Here is a 14,722-nt window from a genome sequence, read left to right on the forward strand (position 1 = left end):
TGGGATACCAGATCAAAGGCTTTTTTGAAGTCAAGATATATGACAGTAAACTTTTCTAAGATCTTCCCCAGGATAGAAGTCAGGCTAATGGGCCTGTAGTTAGCCGGATCCACTCTCCTCCCTTTCTTGAAGGGATCTTAAAAGGCTACAGACAGGGGCTCAGTTAAAATGGCCTGGAGGCTATTGGTCAGCAAGGAGGAAAGATTGAGAATCCCAAACCCTGGGCTCTTGTCTCTGCTTTGCTGTGGACAGTGCAAATAACAGTGACTTATACCACTAGCACTCTACACTCCCTTCTAATCCTTGCATTGCCAACTGATGCTTGAGTGTCAGGAAATCTTGTACTTGCAAGGTACATGCTGTGGAGCAATACAATAGCATGTACCCTAGTGCTGACCTCTTAATTTATACTGTAATATTGATGTCCTTGCAATACTTTCAACAGATCCCACACCTGGGCCTATCACCAGTATAGAGTCCTGTAAACTCATTGCAAATTAGTGACGCCCTTTCAAAGCTAATATGCATCAGGCCTGATGCATATAAGCTTTAATAATACAGCCTGGTAAGTGGCTGGCAGTCTAAGGGGGTGCGTGCTCACATGCAGGAATTTTCCCTTCTGCTTTGAAATCCATCCAGGTCTGAAACACTGGGTCAGGCCACTTTGAAGCCTTAAAACCAAGGCTGCGCTCGCTCCAGCACGACTCCATTTTAAAACTGGTTTTGGCTGAGTGAGTAAGCTATTCAGCCTGAGGGTGTTTAAACTGGCTGTATCATATACCCAGAGGGGTGTCTGTTATGCCAACACAGAGTTCCTCTATACTTGACCCCCACGCTTTCACGGTGTCATTTCCTAACAATTGATCGAGATCTTCACACTGCTGCCATCACCGTGGTAGTGGATTTGCTTTCTGTAACACAAGGGTACAATTACCTACCTCTCCGGGTGCTACAAGAGTTCATTGACACAGTTGAGAGGGTAGGATGAGAGCTGCTATCATTGTGCGAAGTGCTAACAGAAGTTCACATTTCTCATGAATCACAATTATCCCCCATGCCACCGCATTCGCTATAATTACAGGTCTGTCAAGAGCTCTGTAGGTGCACAGGGATGTCTGCAGAGAGGATGCGGGGGATGAAAGGTCCCCTGCCCTAAATATATAAGTTCTTCAGAGCAAGGGCTGTCTCTTGCTATGTGCACCTACAGATCCCAGACAATGGGGCCCGGATCTGCCCGGGCCTCGGGGACCTGCAGTAAGACGAACAACAGCAGATCAAGGGTGGGCTTTGTGAAGTCACCTTACCTCTCATTTACTTCTGAGACCAAACCTCTTTGGCAGCTTTGAAACCATCAGGCCAAATGATGTTTGGCCTGATACGCAGCGGCCAGGGCTTTGGATAGGGACAGCAGTTGCCAATATGTCTCTAAAAACCCAACCAGTTGTAAGATCACTCCTGTGTGGGCCTGTTTAAGCTAGGGATTTACATATCACTAGGACCACATGGTTAGCACCTCATAATCCTTTGTGCACAATCCCCATATTACACGTGGGACAATGAGGCGCAGAGACTAAAGTGACTTGCCCAAAGTTAAGCTGAAAGGAAACCGAGCCGGTGGCTTCCAAGTTCCAGGCTATTGCCTGAATCACTGAGCAATCCTGGGTCGCTAATCACCTTTATAGCTACTGTGCCCTTTCTCTGATTAGATGCCACGATGGATGCAAGCATTTTGACACAGCGCCATAAAATAAGACCTGAAAATATTTAGCCTAATATAGCCTGGCTCACCCAGGCCCATGTGGTGTGAGAAGCCCAGGCTGTAAATATTCATTAAATAAGCAGAGAGCTTAATATAGAAACTCATGAAGTCAAGTACTCTTAAAGCCCCCTCACTTCTTTTCAAACAACCAGCCAATGAAGATAAATTTGGTGAGGCTGATCACTTGTATTTCCAGGCAAGGCTCTAAATCTCACTTGGAGAAGGAAAAGGAAAAAAAAAAAAAAAAAGAGAGAGAGAGAATCACATGTTTCACTGTTTATAATCTCTGCAGAAAGACGTGGGCCAGCATTTCGTTGTCCTAATTCCCAGTCTCATAACTGTCAGATTATGAAACTGCAGACTATAAGCCTCTGGAGTTTATAGAAAAACACCTCTTTGCTCTCTGCCGCCACTTTAAGCGGATGAACTAATAAAAACAAGATTCCCTATTCTTTCCAAGTGCCTGGAAGAAAGGAATTTGGAACGGTAGTAGTTTCCAAAAACTGTCAAGAGAAGCTGCCACCCACCGTGCCTGGCCAACTTCGATTCATTCCCCAGAGCCCCTTGCACCAACTTTAGGGTCCCCTCTACCCTCCAACAGGGTTTGCATCTTAGTCGGTTGGAAATCTTACCGTGGTGCGTCGCGAGAGTCAGTGCGTCAGGGCTGGCAATACCTTGAAATAATTGCTTTTAAATAGCTGGAAAAGGGAAGAAGAGCATGTAGCAGAGACTTCCTGGTGGCATGCCTGGGAAGGAACAAGCTGGCGCTAGGACAGTCTTGACCGTACATGACATACCCATGCTGCTGCCAGGCCAATATAGTTTCAATGAGGGAGCTTTTTTGTATGGTTGTACGGTTGTAGCAGAAATAGCTTTCCCAGAGCCTCCTCTTTCTCAGGGCCAGGGTTCCATCTTTTGGATTAACAGCATCTCCAGCTGCACTGGAAACGAACCCATACATTGGGGAACGATGGAGCTTTCAAAAGAAATTTTCCAAAGGAAGGGGAGAAGCTCGTGTGAGTGTGAACAGTTTTTGGGCAAACACACAAAAGGCAACTGCCTGGGTAAATGTTGCAGGTGCAACTCCTCGTGGGCGCCAACCTTTGGAAATCTTCCCTTGGATGTTCTGCAGTTGACTAAACTAAAACAAAGAGGTTAGATGCACAGATGAGGCTGTATTTCTGCCTTTACCTTTGATGGATTAAAGCTGGGAATATGAACTTTGCGTTTGCTTCTTGCTTTGCTCCCAGGTCACCATAAAAAGACCATCTAGATATCATAAAAACAAATGATGAGTCTGTAATGCAATCAGTCCCCTCCTCATTCAGCTATAAGGCATTTTCCAGGAAGGTCACCGAGCAAAAGTGAGACAGCCCCCGACTGATCCTACCTGTAGGACTTCAGAGTGCATCTCTGTTTAATGCATGCTGAAAACGAAGGTTAACCAGCCACATTGTATTAGGCGTTCATAGAGAAGGTGCTGGCTTGAAGGGACACATTTAGCACACTGAGTGGGTCCACGGCTCCCTACCGCGTAGTCACTGAGGCATTAATACTACAGGAGGACGTTGGAATCTGGGAATCTGTCGGCACCATTTGGTTTGCAAGCATTATGCTGACACTGGGAGCTATAAACAGCAGAAGAAACTGCTTCTGCAGCCAACCGCAAATGACCATACAAATACAAAAATGTGATAGGAAAAGGAAGAAAGCAACAACAATGACTCGAAATGCAAAGGAGTTCCCAGAAAGTGCTGGCTCTCAGCACTCTGCCTGGGGTGGGAAGCTGGAAGTTTCCCCGAATAATACATGAAAAGGACCCCTCCCTCCAAACATGTTTCCTAATCCCCCATCAGATGAGGGCTGTTTGCTACAGCCTGTTCCTCTATCAATTTGACCAATGAAAGATCTGCGGTCACGAGGGTTTTGAAAAACTGTAAGCACACAGCATCTGTGCCCCTTCACCCAAAATGCAGCCTGGGACACGCCAGCCAAAACCAAGTAACCATGTCCTCGCGCACGTACACGTCAGTAATATATCCGCAGCTAAATTTTCAAAAGTGCAGTCAGATGCTTAACTCAGTGTTATATAAAAACCAGGTGTGGAACTGTTTGCAGTCAGAAAACTGTCAAGGAAAACACAGGCTGAAGGAAGGCCCGGCTGGAAAATCAAACCCTTGATGTGCTTATGGAGATGTTTTAAAAAGCAGAGCGAGACTGCAAATACTCTTTGGAAAAGCTAGCATGGGGGAAAGGTCTATGAGGTGGTACGTATATTATAGGCTGGGGCAGTTTCTGGCCTTCAAGGGCTGAGGTGAAAGGGGCAGATGGCTAGAGGCACTGAAATGCATGTTTGCGGTATCCACTGGGGAGGCAGAGCATCCTTTGTTACATCCTCTCCAGGGGATCAGCAATAAAACAGTCTTATGCGCTTCCAGCTGCATTGACCCCAAAGTCTCCTGGCCTTGGGCAACACTGATGAGCTTGCTATACAAGAGCAAAGCAAATTACACAGTAAAATTGGTCCCTCTTGTTGACCAGCTCACTAGAGGAGCTAGGAACCAATCATTCACTCAGCCCTAAAGGTGATCTCTTTGTGAAAGGGCTAAGCCACGTTAGCAGGGAGTGGATGGGAATAACTCACCTTGCCACCGACGGTGATGGGGGCACTTAAGAGCACTTCAGCATCCAGACAGTTCACAAACATCCCCATTTATAAATGATAAACTCACGTAAATGAGACAAGTCAAACCCCAAACAGTCCTGGGCCAATGTGGGCCGATTCTAGGGTGATGCAGGTACAAAACCAATGAGGTACTGAAATCTCTGCACTTAGCCACAGGCCTTTCATTCATACTCTGCTGTGCAAATGGGGGAGGCTGAGTCCCTTCCATGTGTCCTTACTGTCTTTAGGTTCTGGCACTGTCTGAAGAAGAAAGCCATTTCAAGAAACTACTGACTTGTGGGAGGTAACCAGCCTCTGAAAGTACAGCTGCCTGGGAGGGTGTGGGATGAGATTTTGGTTTGCTTTGCTTTGCTTTCCCAAGTGAATTCAGCACTCAAGATATACGTGTCAAGACTGACAGAAGTGGGAACCGAAGTTTTGTGCTAAAGGAATGGAGGGCCTGTCTGCACCATTACAGCGCCAGGCTAGGGAGCTCTGCACAGCACGTCCAATCCACGTGCGTTCGCTCCGAAAGAGATGTGAAGTAGTGACCCTTAGTGCAACATGGAGCGCCTGCCAAAAAGCTCACACTCTCGGGCATGCTCGTGCCCAGTATTGCACAAAAAGGTAGATAATGCAACATGTATTTCGGGGTGGAGTGTGCATGGGACAGACGATGTGCACTTCACCGAGCCATCCCCTGGTCCCTTGATGGTATAGGCATGACGGACCTGACAACGGGAGCATCTTCAGGCCTCTCTGCTGTTACTGCCAGCGTTGATACCAACTGGGGCCTGAACCCAGCTCAGACGCCAGCTCTCCAGACTTTGGAGGTGGTTTGCACTGGACAGCTTGGGCACTTCTCTAGCTTTACTTTGACCCTGGCTTTTTGCCCTGTCCAGTTGAACGGGATGCTCATTACATGACGAGCTGTCACTGACAAAAGGCTACATTCCCCGAGTGGATCTGACAAGCAAACGAGAGGCGCCCTGGGTTTCAACTACTACCAAGTCTGCCTTTGCCTACAGACAACTGCAGGTTTTAGAGAAAGCATAGGTCAAAGGGCATCCATGCACGTTCCCAACAGAAGGCGATTAGTGCCTGCGAATGCTGCCTGACAGACAGGCCAAGGCTTCTCTTTGTACAAAAACCAGTTACAGCCAAAGTGCTGTCCTGCCAGTGGAGCTGACCTGGAGAAGCCATCACGAGGGGTGGGAGGAGGGTTCGGTCTCTGCGGCCCATTAAATATGCAGCCTTTTAGCTGAAGCTGCCAAGAGCTCTGCCGTGTGCCAATTTCTTTTTGCGAGGAAGACACCTGCTCATTGGGAACTGGACTGATTCCCATCAAACTCACTTCAGACAGGCTCCCAAACAACCCTTCCAGGGAAACAACATTCAAACCTATCAGCCTGGGCTGGATGCCATGCATAGGTAAAAGGCTCTACAGCCCCCTCACCAAACCGGGGCTCCAAAATGAACAGAGAAAGGAAACAATTCCCGGTGGTGCATTGGGTTGGTTGCCCTGTAGCTCATCTTAGCTTCAGGTACCAGCAGATGATAAAAATGAAGCTGGGGAGAGCAAGAAACTAAGCAGAGATCAACACGACTCAGGTTGCTTAAGGCATGAAATGCCATCAACTGGGCTACACAAGCAAGAGGGTGCACAATGAACCGCCCAGTGGTGCCTACCTGCTCGTGGTACTCAATCCCCATGCTGAGGGTGTTGATCAGGATGGCGATCATGATCCCGCGCCCAAAGTACTTGCTGTCCACAATCTTCCTGAACGTTTCGCACACTACGTTCCAGAACACCAAGAACCGGCTCATTTTCTTGCCCCCGACTTCCCCTCGCTGAGGGTCCCGCTGGTCACCGTAGCGGGCGTCCTGAGTGAATTCATACACCCCCTCACTGTCCGAGTCCACCGTCTCGTTGTCCGTGGGCTCCAGGTCGTTAGCCAGGGTCTTGATGCAGTAGGGGCAGCTGTCGGGGTTGCAGGAGCCACTGTCCAGTTTCCCACACTGGCTAGTAATCTTGCAAGAACTCTGACAGGCGCCTGGAACGGGAACAAGCCAAGGTGAGATGTACATGCTCCCTGGATGCAGGGCCAGGGAAGCTAAGGGGTCAAATGAAGGGAACTCCTCACTCCTCTTATTTTATGTGACAAATGTCATCTAGCTCCTCAGGGTAAAGGCTGACAGTGGTCGGCTGTGCCTCCGCGCTGGAAGCCTGCCTGTACGCCATAGGGAAGTTGTATGTTTTTCCTCCCATAAACCACGCACAGGCTGGAAATTTCTTATCAACCTCAGGGGATGCCCAGTTTCCTCTCTCCCCTTCCTGGAACATTTTGCTCTGTTTTCTATTAGCAATAGTGTTAATTCTCAGCTCATTTACCAAACACACAAGCCAGCCTCTGTCTACTCTCCTGGTCTGGGGCTGTTTGCTCCTCAGAGCAGGAATTGTCTTCCTCAGATGTTGAGAAAGGACCTAACACCTAGTGACCCCAATGCAAATAAATAACACAGTATAATCCCTGGCCTGAGGGCTTTCCAATGAAAAGAAGTATCCTCCATTAGATACCAGGGCCTTCGAGTTCCCACATTCTGCGTGCCCCAAGCTGCTGCAGTGGGTGAAACAAGATCATGCAGGCCCATGTTTCTTGCCTTTAGACACTAAGAGGATTTCTGTTGCCCCCGGTCAGACATATTCACCAGCCAAGGATTCCTCACCACCTCATTATACCTTTGGCCATTAAGGCTAACAGAAAGCAATCAGCTCCTCCAGCACCTGGTATGTTAGGCGTTGTAATGAGAGTGCAGCAGCCAATGAGCTGCTTTCATATTCCTGCTGTTTGCTGATACTTCACAATTACCGGCTTTCCCCTAAGCACACAACTCAAATTGCTCGGCACAATGGCAGCTCCCAGCTGACAGATGGTCCCCTTGGTTCGTGATCTGAACAGGACAGTCTCTTACAAATGCCATCTGGCTGCAGGTGGCAGGGAGGGAGGGTGGGCGTTGCAAAAGTGTGCTCTTGACCGATCCACAAGCCCACGATCTAGTTTAACTGAAAACCCAGTGCCTTCCAACCTCACCTCGAAATCAGTTTTCAAGCCTAAATGAGTTCTCTCTTGTGAGATTCTGGAATCATTGGCCAACTACATCTGGTTCAAGCATATGTGCTGCAAGGGTGAACTAAGCGTCTCTGCTTGGGGCTGATGTTGGACCTACCACTCACCTCTTACAAAAGATGGCTCTAGAAAGACTTCCAGAGGTTGGAGGTTGAGAGAATCTGAACAGATTTGGGTGTGCTCTGAATCCTTGGGATGGGGAGGGGGGAGGAAAGTCTTATGACATAGATATGACCCTGGGATTTGGGAAACCTGGATTTGAGGTCACTGACTGCCTACTGGATTCTCAGCTAGGGCCTGATTTTCAAGACCAAGCACCTCTGCATTTGCCACTGCCATGCATTAGGCATGTAGATGGTCAGAAGCTCTAAAAATCTGACATTTAATTTCTCTACACTTCTGCAAAATGGGACTAACACTCAAAGGCGTGTTATGAAGATAAAGTCTTTCTGGTACGTGAGGCACTTGGGTACTAGAGAATCAGGGATTCATGCCGGTACTTAGAGGGACCTGAGCACCAAACAGTGGAGCGTGCAGTCAGCATAATCACTCAAGTTTCCTTGAAAGATGGACCCGAACTGCCCTGACCTTTGGGTAAGCTGAGTTTAGGTAGCTTCTAGGACAAGGGTGGGCAAAGTGTGGCCTGCAGGCCACGTCCAGCCCGCCAGGCCATTCTATCCAGCCTGTGAGGCCCCTAAAAAATTTAGAAAATTAATATTTATCTGCCCCGGCTGCCTGCCATGCAGCCCTTGTTGGCTTCCCAAAGCTCAATAAGCAGCCCTCCGCCTGAAATAATTGCCTGCCCCTGATCTAGGAGCATGATGGGAATGAGGAGCACAGCAGGAGGAGATGGTTCTTAGGAAAAACCCTAGGACCTTGGTGAGGACAAAGCTGTGAGGCAGCCATTTCTGTGCTCAGGGTGCCTTCAGTGGACTGTAAGATGCTGACTGGCCTTACCTGGAAAGCCATCTCCTTTATCAGTAATGTGAACTGAAAAGCATCCTGGAAAGATTCAGTGGAAACAAAAAAATTGGGACTTCTCTCTTACTCCAGAAACACAACCAGTGGCTGATCCTCAGTCCCAACACTCACCGGTGCTCTGGTTCTCCAGGAGCTTGTGCATGGTGCTGTATGGCCCAGGAGGTATGTTGAGGTTTGTTAGTGTGCCAGCCCCAGAGTTAGCTGCCAGTTCGCCTAAGCTTTTCTCCTTCAGCATCTCATGGGAGGTACTGGGGTGTACGGTGGGGTAGACTTTGCTCCCAACCATACTCTTGGGGAGCCCCTCTGGGCTTGGTAAGCTGAGGCCAGGCTGAGGGAGAGACGACCTGCAACGGATTGGCTCAAAGTGGCAATCGGCATGGTAGATGCTGTGGACTGATTCCGTGTTGCTGGAAGCACCATGGAGATTAGGCGTTGAGGGAGGAAGCATTAGCCTGTTGGTGCTATTGTGGAGGGAACTGGTTTCCACATCGCTGATCTCGGGGCTGGCACGTGGTGCCCGCAGGTTCCCATTGCCCATGTGATAGTGATGGTGGTGGTGGTGGTGATGGTGAATTAGATGGTGCACAGACGATCTTTTCCTCTGACGATGTTTGCAGGGCTGCCTATCAGCCCCGTTCTTATTCCCAGGGCTGGAGAGAAGCCCCATTTTCAACCCTGCTGCTCTATAAGCTTCAACCAGCTGTTTGCTGGCCTTCCGGGTGACATAAACCAAATATTTGAGAAGTTCATCATAGCAGCTCCCTGGCTCTGAAAAACTGGCCAGCGTGCTGGCATTGGACAAGTAACGGACCCGCTGCTCCTTCATCAGCTGACTCTCCCGCTGCTTGGTTTCTGAGAACTGGGTTGCTATGACCACTAAGCAGAGGTTGATCATGAAGAAGGAACCCACCTAAAGGGGAACAAAACATGCTATCAGTCCCGGAGAGAGGCAGAGGCAGGTGCTTCTAAACATGCAAAGCACAGCGGGCATCAGGAACCGAGCCCGCTTGTCCATGGGCAAACCAGCATCACACAGACAACCCCTGTCCCAGAGAGCTCAAAAGATATAGGGAGAAGTGGACAGGTGCATAAACAGATGTGTGTATGGGTTGGGGGTGAGGGCAAAGTGGAGGCTAGGGAAGCCAGTACAAGCACACAGAATAGGGCAGGGGTGGGCAAAATGCAGCCCGGGGGCCGGATGTGGCCCGCCAGGCCATTCTATCCAGCCCGCGGGGCCCCTAAAAAAATTTAGAAAATTAATATTTATCTGCCCTGGGCTGCCTGTCATAGGGCCCTTGATGGCTTGCCAAAACTCAGTAAGCACCCTCTGCTCAAAATAATTGCCCGCCCCTGGAGTAGGGTGTGCTGACTAGGAGCGTTTGCACACACGTTAGAGCATGGAGACGGGTCACGACTGAAGCTGATGCACAAGAGGCAAAGATGAATCTCTCCGCAAAGTGGGGCAAGGACGGCTATATCAGCAAAGCTGAAAGATCACACTCCCGCTGACTCATTTTGCTGGGTACCGCCTCCCCGAATGCACACCCGGGGGACTCCCACGCCAGGGCTCCAGGGATGACGCCATAGATCAAAGAGGAGGGAAGATTTATTTTGACAAAAAGATTTTGCTTTTTTAAGATCTTGTTTTTCTGTCTCAGCACTTGTAATTACCACAATTAGTGGCATTAGGATGAATACACTGAGCCCTACTGATAGGAGTGTTTTTCCTGGCAGCATGTGGGTGGCTTGTGAACAGATCCCCTTCTTTGTTAACTGGATTTGTGGGGATATTGTTACCCAGGAACATCAGCTGCCTCTCTCCTAGAACGTGATATTTTATTCCAATTTAAGATACCATTGGGTTCTGCTTTCAGTTGGTTCCCAGCACTATCCAGCCCGAATTATAAACAACTGGATTTACTCCAGTCTCTGTTAACCTATAAGAAAACCTGGCCACGTGCTATCAATGCTCCCAGTTCAGCACACGGCAAAGTGCTCTTTCTCCTTTATTCTCCATACTTTTGGCTTCACAAAGGACATTTTGCAGGTCAGGAAAAATTACCACTGTTCATGAAAAGAAGTGTCAAGATGAGTCAGGGAAACAACCTCTTACTTCCACATTGCTGGTTCAGATGCAGCCCAGAGCTGGTAATGACCATAAATCATCACAGTAGTGTTTGATGGCTGATACGCCAGGATCTGCTAGTCCACAGCCTAGTAGACTGGAGACCATATTGAAGAAACTCTCCCAGTTGCCACCCTTAATGGGGTGCCCAAGGATGGCACAGGACAAGGAAGGCTGAGCTAGACCAGCCTTGTGGAAAGTTGGGATTGGGGTTCAGCCTCCTTTGAGCAGAGAGGGCTTGTAACTGTATGAAAAGTCCAAACGGGGGTTTTTTTTGGTTGAGAAGGGAGTGAATTTGGAAGATTTTTGTACCAGAAGAACACAAAAAATTTGGCACCCTTCACCAGCACAGCAATCAGTCACTCTTTAAGGTTTTGTTCTTTTTATTTAAAATGCAAGCAGAAGAGGAGGGACCTATGGCAAAAGCAGGAGGGAGGATGAGGAGGGTGACCTATTACACTGTAGGAAGAAGTAAGCCCAGCATGGATCAAGAGAACAAACCTTTCCTCCCCTCTCTTCCCCAGCAAAATGCTGCTCCTTGTACAACTGCAGCAGAAATTTACCCCTTCAGATGAGAGGCATTAACACCTTTCTCCCTTATAACAGAGAGTGCATCTTAAACTGTAAGTCTTGCACCAAGCTGGTTTCTACCTCCCCTGGACAGAGCTGACCACCGTACCCAAACCCCTCCCTGCCCATCTGTCCCCCACTCACACCCCACTGTCCTCCCCCGTACGCCTGAGCAAAATGTATGCCATCCTCACTCACAATGATCAGGAGGATGAAGTAGATGAAATTGTAGAAGGAGTGTGCATCCATGACGAAGTACATGATGTCCACCCAGCCCTCCAGCGTGATGACCTGGAAGGGCAGGAAAAGGAAGAATCAGCTCAGAGGATGAAAGGCAGGCCTGGCCTCTCATGCAGCTCAATACACAATCCCCGCCACAGTGGGATCGAGCTGGGCAGCCCGTGTTTTGCAGCTGTAAAACAACCAGGCCGAGGAGAATGCCATAAGGCAGGTTCAACAGAGTCCTCTCCCCACTTCCTGGACTGCATTACTTTGAAGCCATGTTCTTCCACATATCCCAACCCACTGGTGCATTTTGGGGTGGGATGGGCATGACGTAGAGCAGCCCCGGTGGGGAGGACCCAGAGAGGGTATAGGGAAGGTTATGAATAGAGGCCTGGGACCACCATCCTGCACAAGCTGTTTTATTCCACACTTGGTGTATGTCCAACCTGTCCCTGACTGTGGTCTGCTGACTGGCTATAGCAACCCCTCTCTCCAGCCCACCCAGTAGTCCATGCCGTTTCCAGAAGATATGAGGCTGAGCTTCTTTCCTAGCCAGGTCCCATCTTCTCTCCTCAGTGTGTTTAGTGCTCACTTGAGCTGAGCCAGATGAAAGGACAGCAAATCCAGTTGCTCTTCCGCACCCTGCTTCTAATCTGTACCCTAATCATAATGAGAACAAAGCACTGGAGGAGAAGGAAGTAGGGGTAAGCTCCCCAGACAGGCCCTGGTGAAGGTTCCTCTCCACGGGAGCCCTTCTAGGAATTAGTCTGCCCTATGTTTCTGTGTGTACCCCAGCAAAGCAAAATAGGTGGGGACGGGCAGCTTGTGTAGCTCACAGCAGTTGAAAGCTTCTCTTACAAGTCGCCACAAGCAGAGGTATCAATACACCCTTAATGTGCTCTCCTGAGGCTTAGCTTAGTTCAGCCTGAAAGTTAACCAAGGGAAACTACACACAGACACTCTATATGTGTCCACACAAGGAGTGAGGGCAGAACAGCTACTAGCCTACACTCACAGCCTAGCTTGTTGCACAACCGCTCCCCCATGCAGCCAAATCCTAAAAGTTACTGGCAGCCAGCAGCTTATTTCTTTAATGCCACCCAGAGGAGGGTCTCATGAGTTGACGACACAGAGGAAAGTGAAATGCAAAGACTGAACGGAAAGGAAACTCATGGGTTCAGTAAAGTTGAAGGTCACTTCTGGCCAAAGCACCAGCATGAAGTCCCTACAGCTAGGGACACCCGATTCCCAGGTAAGCTTGTAAATTGAATTTCAGTAGTGCCCAGCCCTTTTACAAGGGTGAGCTTTCACCTTAAGTGAAGAAGACTTCTCCATGGGGACATCCAATTGCCATATGAAAATTCTGTGGGGCTCTGGCATTATTGCACCAGTGCTCGCTGTGGATGTGTCAGCCCCAGAAGCAGCCAGTTTTATCATGTTGATCTCTGTGCACACAGGTAGAGAGCAATTTGACCTGCCCTCCCATTATGCTTGTGACTATTAGCAGGGATGGAAAAGCTCTGCTTGCTGTGCTCACCTGAAATATTGCAATCCATGCGTAGCCAATGTTATCAAAGTTGATTGCTCCTTTGAAGGGGTTGTGCTCCCCAGCTGAACAGTTGGTATAATACTGGTTCCAGTTGACGCAGGAGGTATTAGTGGTATCATTATAGGAGTAATAGTCTAGGGTGCACTCTAGACCTTCTTCTCTCCGCGTTGGGATGTTGCGGCAGTAGCGCATGCCATTCTCCCGCGGCTGGGAGCAGATGAAGGGGTTCTCGTCCTCGTTCTCTGTCTGGTAGTATCTTTCCAACTCTACTGTATAAGGGCTTAAAGAGACCAGACAATTGGGTTTTGCACACTGACTAAAGGCAACCTGTCAAGATAATCACAACAGTAATAACAGTGCATCTCCAACAATGTGCATCCAGGATCTCAACGCATCTTACAGAACAGACCTTGCAGCAGCCACCTCCGAGTTCACATTTTTAATCCGCTTTAGGAAACGGAGAGCGCTTGTAGACGTGACGCCATTCCCATGTACGTGTGACAAAAATGTCACTTTATGTGGCTTAATGGCGTCATGCGGTACACGTGTAGGAGTTTTGGGGTTTGAAATGAGTTTGCGTCATTGCAAACTAAACTACGTCCTGATGTAGTTTCGCTTGCAACAGTGCGTTGCAGCTATTAGTCAGCTTGCCCCCCAGCTGCAGGAGTGGCAGGCAGGCGCTGCAGAAAAAAAGCATCGGGCCCCTTGCTGCTTCCACTTTCAGCAGGCACCTGGTGAAGAGGGAAGTGGTGAGGGGCCCAATCCTCTTGGGTTTTTTCTGGTGAAGCCTGCCCACCTCTCCCACTGCCAGGGGGCAAGCTGCCAGCTGGCTGAGCAGCCCCTGGTCCTTCCCCCTGCAATGGTGGTGCCGCCTGAGGCTGCCCAGGCAGGCTGCTAGGGGGCTGAGTGCTGCCTCAGCTTAGAGTTGGGGAAGACTTGGATTGGGCCAGGTGCTGCCTCTGAGCTGGGGCAGCAACCAGCCCACTAGCAGCCCACCCGGGGGGCTCCACTGCCACAGAAGGAAGGACCGGGGCCCACTGGCAGCTCAACCCCCGGCTACAGGAGAGGCAGGCAGGCTTCACCACAAAAGAATTGGGCCAGAAAACCCTGAATTACAACTGGGTTTCAATTAAAAACCCACCGTTTCAATGTAGGGGCACAGAATGCAACCCTAAATGCCCGTCACGTGTACAAGCGCCCCAAGGCACTGAGGGTCGAGGGGCTAAGTGACTTGCCCTCAGGCACCGAGCATGTCAGTGGGTAAGAGAGCTCAGGAATCCCGAGTCCTAGCAGACAGCCTCTCTCCACCTACTGAAAGGCAAAAAAAAAAAAAAAGAGAGAGAGAGAGAGAGACCACAGCCTTATAGTCAGCCTAGAACAGTTTCCTCCACAGCATCTGAAGAAACTTGAACCTCCTCTTCAATTGCCAGTTAAGCAAAAACCATGAGAAAGACAAAGACAAAAAAAAAAAAGGGCGAGGAAGGAAGAGAAAGAAGTTAGTTAGAGAAGAGAGTCAAATTCTGCTGTGAGGTACAATGGGGTAAATCTGGAGCGGCTCCACTCCTGTTACTGAATAGTGACTCCACCCAGAATTACTCCTGGCTTACAGTCGGGGAACCAAAAGCAAAGTTTGGGCTGGTGACATTATATCCTTTCCAAGGGGTTTTCACTGCAGTAAGAGAGAAATCCATCTGTTCAGGCCATTTTATCTTCTGCCTTT

At 49.2% G+C, this 14,722-nt stretch overlaps 1 protein-coding gene across 1 annotated transcript in view; it reads right to left on the reverse strand.

The window, feature by feature from the left end:
• CACNA1G (calcium voltage-gated channel subunit alpha1 G) overlaps positions 1-14,722 on the reverse strand; it is a 230,784-nt gene that overhangs the window by 189,611 nt on the left and 26,451 nt on the right. Inside the window, exons 5-8 of the mRNA XM_019542480.1 lie at positions 12,991-13,282; positions 11,427-11,519; positions 8,645-9,443; positions 6,114-6,478 (exon numbers count right to left, since the gene is read on the reverse strand). Of these exons, the coding sequence (XP_019398025.1) occupies positions 6,114-6,478; positions 8,645-9,443; positions 11,427-11,519; positions 12,991-13,282 (1,549 nt within the window). The remainder of the gene's footprint in view (positions 1-6,113; positions 6,479-8,644; positions 9,444-11,426; positions 11,520-12,990; positions 13,283-14,722) is intronic.

This window comes from Crocodylus porosus, unplaced genomic scaffold (assembly GCF_001723895.1).
Source record: "Crocodylus porosus isolate Cpor-Errol unplaced genomic scaffold, CroPor_comp1, whole genome shotgun sequence".
Lineage (NCBI taxonomy): Eukaryota > Metazoa > Chordata > Crocodylia > Crocodylidae > Crocodylus > Crocodylus porosus.